Below are 14,240 nucleotides of genomic sequence, written 5' to 3' on the forward strand. Positions count from 1 at the left end.
CATTCTTGCACTTGACACCGTTCAGCGCTCGACGAAAATTGTCTCCACAATTTTATCCTTGTATTTTTCTTACGAAAATGTAAATAGAGATGATCGAGAACCTGTACATTCATCCACAATGAATCTAATTTGGGACTGTGATCGAGTATGTCTAAGCTTGTCCGGGTGCTTCTTCTCCATGTGTTTGTTGAATGTGCCATATCCTACGTCCTTACAATGCTTAAATTCGGAACCACAATAATTACATTTACCATGTGTTATAATGACATCATTATTATACAATTTTGAAAAAAGAGTTTTAAAAATGCTAGATTTGAGGGCGGTTTTCATGGAGTTGTTTGCTTGTCCGGTTTGTGAGGGTACATCGACAGGTACCGATTGTTCCATTGGGCTCTCAATATCCTGAAATGGATTGCTCTCTTGAGTAGGTGTGGGAGTGGAAGCCAACCCAACAATGATTTTTCCTCTCGAGTATCCGGCACGTGAAGCCATATTGTAATGTCTAAGAAAAACAATGAAAAATAATATATATCTATATATACACACAATTAAATTGACATATCTACAAATATTTAGAAAAAAAATACTAGAAGCAAATATTTACAACTAATAATTTCATTCAAATCTACGACAATAATTTCATGCAAATATTAATAAAAAGAACAACTCTACAACTAATAATTTTATTCAAGTCTACAAAAATAATTTCATGCAAATATTTATATAAAAAACAAGTCTACAAAAGGTACAAATAATAATTTCACGCAATTTTTTTAAAAAACCACAAGTTGAACTAATAATTAAAATAAATACATCAAGAATACAACTAATAATTTCATTCAAGTCTACAACAATTATTTCACACAAATATTTTAAAAAAAAACAAGTCTACAAAAACTACAAATAATAATTGCATGCATTTTTTAAAAAATCACAAGTCTAAACTAATAATTAAAATAAATATCAAGAATACAACTAATAATTTCATTCAAGTCTATAACAATTATTTCACACAAATATTTTTTTAAAAAAACAAGTCTACAAAAACTACAAATAATAATTGCATGCATTTTTCAAAAAATCACAAGTCTAAACTAATAATTAAAATAAATATCAAGAATACAATTAATAATTTCATTCAAGTCTACAAAAATAATTTCATGAAAATATTACAAAAAAAGTATACAAAAACTACAAATAATAATTTCATATATTTTTTTAAAAAACCACAACTCTAAAGTAATAATTAAAACAAATATCAAGAATACAACTAATAATTTCATTCAAGTCTATAAAAATAATTTCATCCAAATATTTTAAAAAAAGTCTACAAAAAATACAAATAATAATTTCATGCATTTTAAAAAAACCACAACTCTAAAGTAATAATTAAAATAAATATCAAGAATACAACTAATAATTTCATTCAAGTCTACAAAAAATAATTTCATGCAAATATTTTAAAAAAAAAGCTCTACAAAAATTACAAATAATAATTTCATGCATTTTAAAAAAAACCACAACTTTAAACTAATAATTAAAATAAATATTAAGAATACAACAAATAATTTCATTGAAGTCTACAAAAAATAATTTCATGCAAATATTTTTTAAAAAAACAAGTCGACAAAAATTACAAATAATAATTTCATGCATTTTTTTATAAAAATTACAACTCTAAACTAATAATTACAATATCAAGAATACAACTAATAATTTCGTTCAAGTCTACTAAAATAATTTCATACAAATATTTAAAAAAACAACTCTACGAAAACTACAAATAATAATTTCATGCATATTTTAAAAAACCACAACTCTAAACTAATAATTAAAATAAATATCAAGAATTCAACTTATAATTTTTTTCATGTCTACAAAAATAATTTCATCCAAATATTTATTAAAAAAAACAAGTCTACAAAAACTATAAATAATAATTTCATGCATTTTTTTAAAAACCCACAAGCCTAAACTAATAATTAAAATAAATATATCAAGAATACAACTAATAGTTTTTCATTCAAGTCTACAACAATTATTCCATACAAATATGTATTTTTAAAAAATTCTACAAAACTACAATAATTAATTTCATACAATTTTTCTTTTTAAATAAGACAAGCCTACAAAACTACAACTAATAATTTCATGCAATTTTTTTAAAAAAAACACAAGTCTAAACTAATAATTAAAATAAATAAATCATGACCAACCTTGTTAGTTGGCGACCTTCTAAATGAAAGAAATTAATAGATAATCCTAATTTGCACCACTCCAAGTCTCCAAGACTCCAAGTACCAAATTGCAATATTAAGCCTTGATAATGTTGAATTGAAATAATTAAACTCTAAGAATCCAAATCCAAAATCTCCCAATATTATGCCTTGAGAGAGTGAGATTAAGAGAGAATGAGAGTAGGAGAGTTGAGAAATAATGAGATTAAGAGAAAAAGAAAGTAAGAGAGTTGGGAAAGATTGATAATTGGTAAAAACTAAATAATGTGGGGATGAGGGATATATATAGAAGTTTATAAAAATTTTATAAAAAATTTTTTGAATTTTTCAAAATTTAAATTTTGAATTAAAAAAATAAAAAAAATTCCCCAATGGCTATTGCAACCATTGGGGAACAACGGCTCTCAACCCGGTGGGTTGGGAACCGGGTTTGACCCAGGGGGCCAACCTGCCGAGTCATGGGTTGGGGAAACTCCAACCCGTAACCGGTCCGTCTACATGACGGGTAGGTTACGGTTCATTGAACCGCCCTAGGTAAGGCTGGGTCTGGTTTCTGGACGGCCCATGCCGACCTCTATACCCAGCTGCTTCCCATCCAATCCCAATATCTAGTACCATTCACACTTAAGGGATGTTTGGTTATCTGTAAATGAAATTACATGTAAGTGAAATTACAGTGTAAGTGAAAATGCTGTATTTTAACTTACATCACAGTTGTTTGGTTTGCAATAATTTGAAATGTTGTATTTGCTTTTTATTTGTTTGGTTTGATGTAAGTTGAGGGGTATAATTATTATGTAAGTGAAGTGGTAAGATTACCTCTATCACATATTGTTAACACTAGCTATTTAATATTATTTATAATCTTTTTAATTATATACTAGGATTCAATTTTATCTTTAAATATTATTAATTACTTTAACTCTCATAATTTAAGGTTAATACTAATTTAAAAAATTAATTAATTTAGTGTTAATACTAATATTAATTACTTTAACTCTCATTAATTAATTTAACTCTCCATCCTTTACCTTAATATGAAATATATCTGATTATATTCTTTATTACTAGTATTGTTATTAATACTACTATTCTTGCTGAAATTATTGTTTTCCTTGTTATTAAAATTATGATTAATGACGATGTTAATATCAAATTCTAGTTAGAATTCTATCTATGACAAAATTTATGCAACTGGAAAAATTATTATTAAAATAAGAAATATTAAAAGATGGAAAACCTTATTCCTCAAATTAGTATAAGCTAATAATGCTCAAAAGATGGGTTTATTTACTCTTGAAAATAAGGTCTCTTACTTCAAAAATTAAAAAAATTATCCCTTACTCATCCATTAGTTAGTCAATATTTTGAGAAAGAATGGTTTTCTCTTACTTAACCTTTGCTGCAAAATAATAACAGAAGAAAAGAGATCATGCTCTTTAAATTACAAATTGATTGCCTTGAACATTCTCCCAAGTAATAGCTACTTAGAAAATTACTGGAACCCCAAAATACATAAAAAGAAATATGTAGGGCTCCTGAAGAGAAAATCATGAAGAATTATTGTTCCTTCTACATATTACATTAAACATTATAAATGCCAGCAGCTCCATCATAGCAAAGCCATCTCTCACTTCCTTTGTTCACGTTCCATCTTAAGAAGAAGAAGAGTGTGAGGAAGGAGCTGCGGATCCGGAGCTTAGGGCTTGGGAGAAGAAACGGATGGAGTCAAAGTTTGGTGAGAGGAAGGCGGAGAAGATGAGATTGGAGGTGAAGGAGTCGGAGGCTGTGGTATTGATGGAGATGATGGCGAGGTCGTGGGATGGTGGCATTGTGGATGCTGTTGATGGAGAGTTGTTGGGAAAAGTTGAAGGGCCGGGTGATGGTAATCTTTTGTTTTGCTGCATTTCCACTTACACCCAAATTCGCTGTAAGTCAAAATACAGCAAAACACTATCATGATGTAATTACTTTTACATGTAAGTGATGTTTTACAGTCAACTAAACACACTTTTATATGTAAAACAACTTACATCACAGCCACTTACACCTACGTACATGCAACCAAACAACCCCTTTAATAAATAAACTAAACTTATTTTCTTCTTTAAAAAAAAAAAAACATTGGATTATATGGAATTATTTGTTGACAGTCTTTCAATATCATCTCATGTAACAACAAAAGCATGTTTGATTGGATTTGATGGATATTTTATTTTAATCTCACATTCGTTGGCGCATTTCTCTTTCCTAACAATCTTTTATTAAATAAAGTGGATGAACTATACTATATATTAAAAATTTTAAAAATAAGATTCTAATAAGAAATTATAAATTGAGCTCCCAAGAAATAAATTACCAGCTCTAACAATTGTTTGTTAAAATTATTTTTTAATAAATTTTAAAATAATTTAAATCAAAATAGATATTTGTTTTTATTGTTAAATAATATTTGTTTTAAAATAATTTTAAAATATATTTAATGTTTAATAAATTTAGTTTACTTAATAAATGTTGTTAATTAGTTATTTTTTTACTATTATAATTAATTACATATATTATTAACAAGGTTGCTTATTTTAATAATAATAATTAATATCATCATTATTTTTTTTAAAATCATTATATATACATATACATATATAATAACAATGGAGAACATTCATTGAAAGAGAGGAAGAAAAAGATTTTTTATTTTTTTTTAAACACATCAAGACAATTTTTTAGCCAAAACCATGAAGAAAATCATGATTTGCGGGTGCTTTTTTTTTTTAGGATAATTCATAAGTAAATCTTCATTGCTCCCCGATTGTTCTGAAGCATCCTTTTTCATCTTGATCTTCAGCTCCTCCAGCTCATTAGTAAGTTTAGAAAAGTTTGGTCGTCAAGTTTTAGTATCTTTCAAATCCTTCATTTCATATTTAAGTCTATATAATTCTCTTTCACTTGTATTTTTAATGACAATATTATAAATATTCTGAAGATGACTTATAGCCCACAAAGTTGTTTCATTTTAAGCTTCTTTCGTTATATTAGCATCTTTCAAATCCTCCATTTCATAATTAAGTCCATATAATTCTCTTTCACTTATATCTTTAATGACAATATTATAAATATTCTGAAGATGCCTTATAACCCACAAAGCTGCTTCATTTTAAGCTTCTTTCTTTATATACGCCTTAAATCCATATTACTCATGTTTTCCAAGCCTGTCTTCAAATTTTACCTTTGCTAGAAAACTTGGTCCGTGATTTTAGCCACTTTTTTCACATTCATAACTTGGTGGTGGCAACTTTAGATTTTCAAGTATTTCCTTAATCATTACTTTAAATTGCGCGGTAACAATGACATGATCTTGATTTCCCATTTTGTTAAAAAATTTACCTGCAAGTAAATTCAATTATCACAATATTATAAACAATTATAAATGAAAAAAAAAATATATACATATAAATTGCTTGATGTCCATGTTTAAACTATTTAGTTTAAAAACAATTAAAAAAAATATCCAAATATAACATCAGGTTTTATAAATGCAAAATTTCAAACTAACTAAGAATATATGCATATTTGGCTTAGTATTGTTTTTAAGTTTGTTGCAAATTGATTAATGGATTCCTTGATTATATATATAGAAAGATTTGGAAAGTTTTTAATTATTAAGTTTTTAAATAGCATCATTATTTAATTACATGTGTGCATTTGTGCTAAATGATTCAAAAATAGTCATCTTGTGTTAAATAGCAGTTGACTTTTGTAACCTATATTAATAAAGCCACTCTAACCCATATTAATTAACCTCTATGCACGGTTACTTTGCCATAAATGCATCTTGGACATTTATAGATTGTACAATACATTATATATAATAATAAGCCTATAGTTCTAAATGCGTCCTTACCTATAGTTTGGACCATGCTTGCATGTGAATGTGACACTCCATTGTATATACATATATTAGTAAAGCCATCCTAACCTATATTAATTAGCCTCTATCATTAATTTGCCATGAATGCATTTACGGACATGTATAGATTGAACCATGCTTTGACACTAACACATTATATATAGTCATAAGTCTATAGTTCTAAATACTTCCTTGGACTTAGTTGGGACCAAACTTTGACATGTGAATGACACACTCCATTATGTATATATATGTATAATGCTACAATTCACTTTGGCATGAATGCATTCATGGACATGTATAAATTGGACCATGCTTTGACACTGATACACTATATATAATAAGTCTACAGTTCTAAATGCGTCATTGGACTTAGTTTGAGCAAAACTTTGACATGTGAATGCCACATGTAATGCTACAATTCACTTTGGCGTGAATGCATTCATGAACATGTATAAATTGGACCATGCTTTGACACTGATACTCTATGACCCCATTTGGATTGCAGAATAGGAATGAGAATAGGGTTAATAGGAAGAGGAGATGAATGGGAATTTGAATAAGGGAATGTGGATAATGTGTTTGGTTTGAAGGAATAAGGATTGAGAATAGAAAAAGTAAAAAGGTAAGATGTAGTAAAATTACATCAACCCTTGTAGATAAATTGTATGATATTATATAAGATAATGGATTATTTTTAATGAAAAAATATTTAACATTATTTATTATTAATTATTTATAATATAAATACATATTTCAATATATTATATATATATAATTAATGTTAATAGTTTATTTAACTATTATATATTTATTAAATTAGTTAATATCATGAAATATGTTTAATTAAGTTAATTTCATCTATTGATTTTAATTTTAATTTCTCAAAATAATTTAATTGAATTATTTAATAATTAAAGTTAAATATGTAAATATGTTGTAAATATGTAAATATGTAAATATTTAATTATATTATTTAAATTATTAATAAATATTTAAATTTAATATTTCATTTCAGTTATTTGTATTAATATAATTATTGAACTTAATCATTTACATTAATAATATTTTAAATAAAACATACAAAAAAACATAAAATTTTTATTTATGAAAAAATTCAATAATAGTACTTATGTCAAGATTATATCTATTTTAAATTATTATAATTTAATACATTTAATTAATAGAGAATGACCTACTAGGAATATAATAGTAATTGTATGGCTCAGAAATACTGCTTCCCCCATTTTTAGATGAATAGGGATGCCTTTCCATAGAGCAATCCTTTTCCCATGCATGGGAGTAACTCATGCCTTTCCTGGTTACCAAACAAGGGCTTGGGAATGGGATTCCCATTACCAAGCCTTTAATCCATGATCAAAATGCCCCCTATATATAATTATAAGTCTACAGTTCTAAATGCATCATTGGATTTAGTTTGAACCAAACTTTGATATGTGAATGCCACACTCCATTATATAGATAATATATAGCCATTGGCTTTAAGTTGTAATCTATATTAAGTAAGGCTAATCTAACTAATATAATCTATGTTAAGAAGGTCATCCTAACTAAAATTAATTAAAATCCATCACATGACTCACAATACACAATTTCTTTCTTTCTATCTTGAACATGAAAAGCATGTCATTGATACACTCAATTCTATATATATATATATATATAAAAAAAACTACAATTCTCTAAAGTCAACATAAGAAAAGACATGAAAGGCAGTATATGCAAGAAGGCTACGTTGTGTAGATAATTAGGGCCAATTCATAGAGCCATTTCATCTCATTTTTTTTTGAAGACAAATGTATCAAGTCAGATGTTGATGTGCTACATGTTTTATTAATGAAACTAATTAATACTTACATGAAAATTGATTATTTCAGAAGACTCTTCTACTTAAATCATGTTTGCAGTGTTAATGTTGAATCATGTTTGAAGTGTTAATGAAAAATTTGAAAGATGTATGAAGTGGCAATTATAAAAAAATATGAAAAGCTTTGTTATTACTGAGAATCAATATTAGTATGCCATTATTTCAAAAGGGTTTAACCGGTGTTTTTTTATCTTTTAATTTATTTGAGAAACAATATTGAGATTATTAAAAAAAATTAATATGTGAGTAATTGTAAATAAGCACATGTGATATGTGTTTTTCCATTGAAAGTAAAACCTTTTATCTATTTATTATTTTATCCATGTTCACCCTCTCCAAATTTGAAAATTTGTGTTTAGTTATTATGAAGCACAGTAAAAAGTATTTCAATATTTTTTAAATTACATTTATCTTTGATATCAATACAGATTTTTTTATATTGATTGTAGACCTTGTTCTCTTAATTAATTTTAAATTACTTTTAGTTAAATTTATTTATTTATTTATATTTTAAAGAAAAATATATTATCTTATCCCAGCTTCCCTGATCTGATTTATGGTTCCGTAACGCCCGAGAGAAGATCCTCACGAGATATTTGTTTTGGTTTTTAAATAAAAGAAGAGTAGGAAACCGGAGGAAACCCTATCTCCTCTCGTGTCACATGGTGACCTTGGTCTGAGGCTCTTGATATCTTCTCCGTTGAATTTTGTGACGAAAAATTCAAAGTAGATGCTTGAAATTTTTATTTTCATTGTGAGACCTTGCTTATCCTCATCCTTAGTTTCCACTTATAGACTACCATAAGGAATTTATACGTATTCATCGCCTTTTTTTATTCATTCATTTATTTATTTTATTTAGTATTTTGTATACATAAGCATGTTTCCCATTTATGTGTGGAGATTTTCTGATTACTTAGCCTTTTCTCTTGAATACCAATGCTTTTTCATTCATTCAATTTCACATGTCTTGCATCATTGACTTGGACAAGAATGAATCTTCTCATGGAATCTGCTATCACTTGGCTTTTCCTTATTTTTTCAAGGTATCCGGTTGACCAAAGTTTGGTAGAATTTAATGAGCTAGCTTCGATCATTAAATATCTTCATGGTTCTGATAATTGTTTTGGACTGATTTTAAGCTGCTGTATACCTTGGCCTTTATGATGTATTTTTTTTAGATGACCATTTTAGTCATTTTCACTGTTAGGTGTTTTCTTACAGCCCTGTGGTATGGTCATGTGCATCTCAGTATGCCTCTCTCACAAAATCTATGAGCTTATAATTTGGGGTTTTGTTATTCATGCACATGCTTAATTAATGTTTGTTAGGGCTTCCTTCGGGTGCTTGATTTTGGTAATCTGATTTGGAGTCTTGGAGTTGGGAGACATCTAGGTAAGTAACCACATATAAATTGTACTATATATATACATCCTTTGTCACTAGCTAAACTTGTGAATTAAATCATTTTAATTATTTATTCTATAAAATTTGATTACTGTTATTTAATCTAACTTTATTCCTTTAAGTGTTATTAATTTCGGACTTATCATTAAATTATTTAAAAATTTTTGAATTAAAGACGTTTAAACTAAAAGTTTTGGAACTATTTAAATGTTGATTTACTTAAATTCTGAATTATTATATACCTTATTTAAACTCTGATTTCCAGCGATCTTATCAAATCTGATTCTTTTAAAAACTTTGAATTTTCAGACAGTTCATTTAATTCCTGAGTTTTAATTCGTTTGTTCTCATTCAGATTATTTAACTTTTGAATTTTTGATTTAATTAAAAATCTGAATTTTTAATTCATTTTATCAAATTTAGGTTTTCAAATTTTTGAATTTCAGATATTTGTTTAATTTATGATTAATTCATGTATTTAAATTCAGATTATTTATTTATTTATTTTGAATTTTAGGTATTTTATTTAATTTCTGATTAACGAATATTATTATTTTTATTATATGTTCATGTTCGGATTCCATTAACTGGTTTATTTTGATATGATAAAAATGAGATCAAGTTACTGTAAATTTCTTGTGTTTTGCCCGATTAGTTTATTGTTTTGCCAACCGGAAGTATTTTGACATAGAAACCAGTCCCCAATTAACTATGCAATAACCATGTCACTGGGGGTTAAACACTGACAGTGTTGACAAGTATTTGATCTAGAAACTATAGTTTTCCACTGCTTGTCGTCGGTGAAGAATAGCGGCCTTTGATAATTTTGGCTCGGGTCACTGAGGGTAAAAATATGACTTTTGATAAATTTTGTCTCAGGTCACCGAGGGTAAATATATGAATTTTGTAATTTTGTTTTGGCAATAGTTTTTGGGGGTCTATATGCTCAAATTTTTGACATCTATGTTTACTTAAAATAAATTTGTTTTGTTGTTTTTGCGTTCTGATAAATTATGACTTTGTGTAAGTAATCCCTATATTTTTAGTGGGTGCTTACTGGGTTGTCAAGCTCATAAACATTATTGATATTTTTTTTCAGATCAGGGGTAGGGGTGAGTGGCAATTTAATTAGCATGTAATAAGTCCCGTTGTTGAATCTAGTACTAAAAATATAGGGATCACTTACACAAACTAAGTCCCGTTGCTGCCACTCACCCCTACTCCTGATCTGAAAAAAATATTAACGGGACTTATTACATGCTAATTAATTAATCTTGAATCAAAATCCAAACAAAAGATATTTAAATGAAAAAAAAAATGGTTATTGGAATCTTTTTCTCTTCAATCTAGTACTTGTCAACAAAAAATAAAATAAACAAAATTAAATATTGAAACAAAATTTAATGGGGGAAAACAAATAAACAAAAAATTTGAAAGAAAATGGTACCTTTTTGAGTTTTTTTTTCTCTAATATCCTATCCTTGTGACAAAACCATAACCAAAATCAAGACAAAAAAACTTCAAACTTAGAATCAAAATTCAAGAAAACATAATGAAGAAAAATAATACCTTTCTTTATGGTATTTTTTTTCTCCGTAATCTTATACCTTTGAAATAAATTTTCTATGGTTAATTAAAACACCAAATCAGTTATATTTGGATGAACCATCCCGAGATACTTTGCCCTCAAAAACCTAAATTATAAATTATACTTTTGAGTTAAAACCAATATTTTCCTTTAAAAAACTTCAACATCAATTCACCCCTAGTTGAGAATGGCCAGAGTACAAAGGTAGGTGAAGATAATGTCACGTGAGACTCATCCAAGCACTCATACCCAGCACGCATTGATGTTGCTTTGACATTAACAGTCGGCGGTGATGGTGATGGTGATGGTGATGGCAATAAAAGAGGAGGGTGGGAGAAGTAAGCCCTAGCTAAGGTACACGATTTACAGAGAATGCCATCCATACACATCGTATCATCACCTTCTCCCTCTCTTCCTTCCTTGGCACCTTCAACAGAGACGCCACCCCTCTTTTCGGTGGCCTTCCTACACACCTCTTCGTCGGAGTGCTCAGTTTTGGAGCTTGCTTTGCGGTAGCACTGAACTTGGAGTTTTGCTTCTTTTGAGCTTCTTTCTTTCTGAACTTCTTTTGATATGTTGCTTTTTCCACCGCTCTGGCGGTAGTGTCGGAGCTCTTCATAGACTTTAGAAGCGTACCATTCAATGGGGAACTCCTCTTCATACGATTCAAGAACCTAGTGGCGCTCTATTTCTTGCTCAGTGACACGGACGTGCCACCGTTCGTCGTGTTCTTCTCTCTTTTTGGCGTGGAATCAGCCTCTGGCGCCTCTGTCAATTGGGCATTGAGATTCGAGGTGGGATCGGTGTTAGAGTTTTTGGGAAAAGATCATATCTTGTTCATCTTGAAGCCATGAGAGGGAGTAAACGAAGATTGCTCCTTGGTCTTCTTCTTGTGGATCAGATCTTCAGTATCGTGCTCCTTTTTTCGATCTGACTCTGGTTTTTCCTTTTTCTCCTCCTTCCGATTCGGATCCGTTTTCACTTCTAGTCTTTCAATCTTCTTCTTGTGTTGACAATAATGGTGGAGAAATAGGGGCCTCATTTTTTTAGTTTTTATTTTTATACATTTGAAAAATATTTAAAAAGGTTTAGGATTTCTTCTCCTACAGACCATCAAACCTTTAATTTAAAATCCACCACGTGTCAGTTTTTAAAATCATTAGGGGATGAAATTAAATATATTTTGTTTTAATTTGAGTTAAAATAAATTATTTTTATTTTTATATAAGATCTTTTTTATTAGATACATAACACCAAGGAAAAAAATAGTACATATTGTTAAGATATCAATTATTAATTCATATATATATATAGTTATAACTTAGAACTATTCATTTTAATTTGAGTTAAAATAAATTATTTTTATTATTATATAAAATCTGTTTTATTATATACATCATTATTTTTAATAAATTAAATTATGAATTTTTTTATTTAAAATAAAGATATAATTGATTTTAATGAAAAAATTTATTTGTTTTTATATTAAAAATAAAAATATATCCTATATTTTATATCTAATATGGAATGTTATGTCATCCACTATAGAAATATTCTATATAAGTAAAAGAGAATAAAATTACTTTTGTTATAAAACATTTAAAATGAATGCCCATTATGTTTCTCTCAACTCCTCTTGACTCTTGGTTATTTATTTGCCAAAAGTTTTTTTAGTTTCTAATTTAACTCCTCTATATATATGTACCAAAAGAATGATAGAGATAATAAGAACAAGAAGGAGAACTTTCACTACTTTCCTTTGTTCTATGTTTGTCTTGCTATATTATATAGTTTTATAACATTGTTCGTCTTGCTATATTATATAGTTTTATAATATGTTATTAGCATGAAGCTTTAACCAAGCTCTGACTAATCCAATTTCTCGACAAATCCTTTTCACGTAAGTACACAAACATTTTTTTTGTCATGTCAAATCTTGCAAAACTTGATTTTGTTACCCTTGACATTTCGGTAAAAAATTATTTGTCATGGGTGTTTGATGCTGAAATACATTTGAATGCTAATGGACTTGGACAAACCATCAAGGATGGTAATCAAGAATCCTTACAAAACAGCGCAAAAGCAATGATTTTCCTCCGACATCATTTGCATGAGGATTTAAAAATTGAATATTTAACTGTGAAAGATCCACTTGAATTGTGGAAAAATTTGGAGGAAAGGTATAACCACCAGAAGATGGTAATTTTACCGAAAGCTCGTTATGATTGGATGCATTTACGATTACAAGATTTCAAAATAGTTAGTGAATATAATTCAATCATATTTCGAATCAGTTCTCAATTGAAATTATGCGGAGAGAGGATTGTTGATTCTGATATGCTAGAGAAAACATTCTCTACTTTTCATGCCTCGAATATGCTCTTGCAGCAGCAATATCAAGAGAAAGGGTTCACAAAATATTCTGATTTGATTTCGTGTTTGCTTGTGGCTGAACAAAACAATGAACTACTAATGAAAAATCATAAATCTTGTTCTATTGGCTCTGCTCCATTCCCTGAAGTGAATGCGATAACATATGAAAACTCCAAACGAGGACGTGGTCGAACCCATGGGCGTCGTGGCCATGGCGTAGTCATGGAAGAGGACGTGGTTGGAATAAATATCAGAAAAATTATGGTGATAATAAAGATGCATCTTACCACCAGAAGTGGACAAATTATGAAGAAAAATGGTTTAAAGGCAAAAAAGGATCAAGTAACAAATCAGAAAATATATGTTATTGATGTGGTGTACAAGGGCACTGGTTGCGTACCTGTCGTACACCAAGGCACCTTGTCGATCTCTATCAAGCATCAATAAAAGAGAAAAATGTCGAGGCAAATTTTATATACCAAAATGATGACTTCAACAATAACCCTCTTGTGGGTTTGCCGTCACATTTAGATGTTGCTGATTTTCTTGAAGATTCTCAGTTTAATGGTGGCAACCGAATTGACACCATAATTGTTTTTTTCCCCTATGCATTTTGTTTTAATTAATTTATGCATGTTTGATCTTGTTCTTACCCATTATAATACTTATGTACTTTTATTTATTTTGTGAAGAATATATGGATACTACCAAATCCATGGTTAGATTGGACATCAAAGATGAGGATGTATGCCTTGTTGATAGTGCAACAACACACTCAATATTTAAAAGCAAAAAATATTTTTCCCATTTAATAATGGGTAAAACCAATGTCAATATAAT

The 14,240-nt window shown here is 28.5% G+C and overlaps 1 protein-coding gene across 1 annotated transcript; it reads left to right on the plus strand.

Annotated features, from left to right (window-relative positions):
* Positions 1-12,953: 12,953 nt before the first annotated feature.
* LOC120263097 lies at positions 12,954-13,847 on the plus strand. The gene has a single exon (XM_039271006.1). The coding sequence runs from the start codon at positions 12,954-12,956 to the stop codon at positions 13,845-13,847; it is 894 nt and encodes a 297-aa protein (XP_039126940.1).
* Positions 13,848-14,240: the final 393 nt, after the last annotated feature.

The sequence above is a fragment of the Dioscorea cayenensis genome, chromosome 6 (genome assembly GCF_009730915.1).
Source record: "Dioscorea cayenensis subsp. rotundata cultivar TDr96_F1 chromosome 6, TDr96_F1_v2_PseudoChromosome.rev07_lg8_w22 25.fasta, whole genome shotgun sequence".
Classification (NCBI taxonomy): domain Eukaryota; kingdom Viridiplantae; phylum Streptophyta; class Magnoliopsida; order Dioscoreales; family Dioscoreaceae; genus Dioscorea; species Dioscorea cayenensis.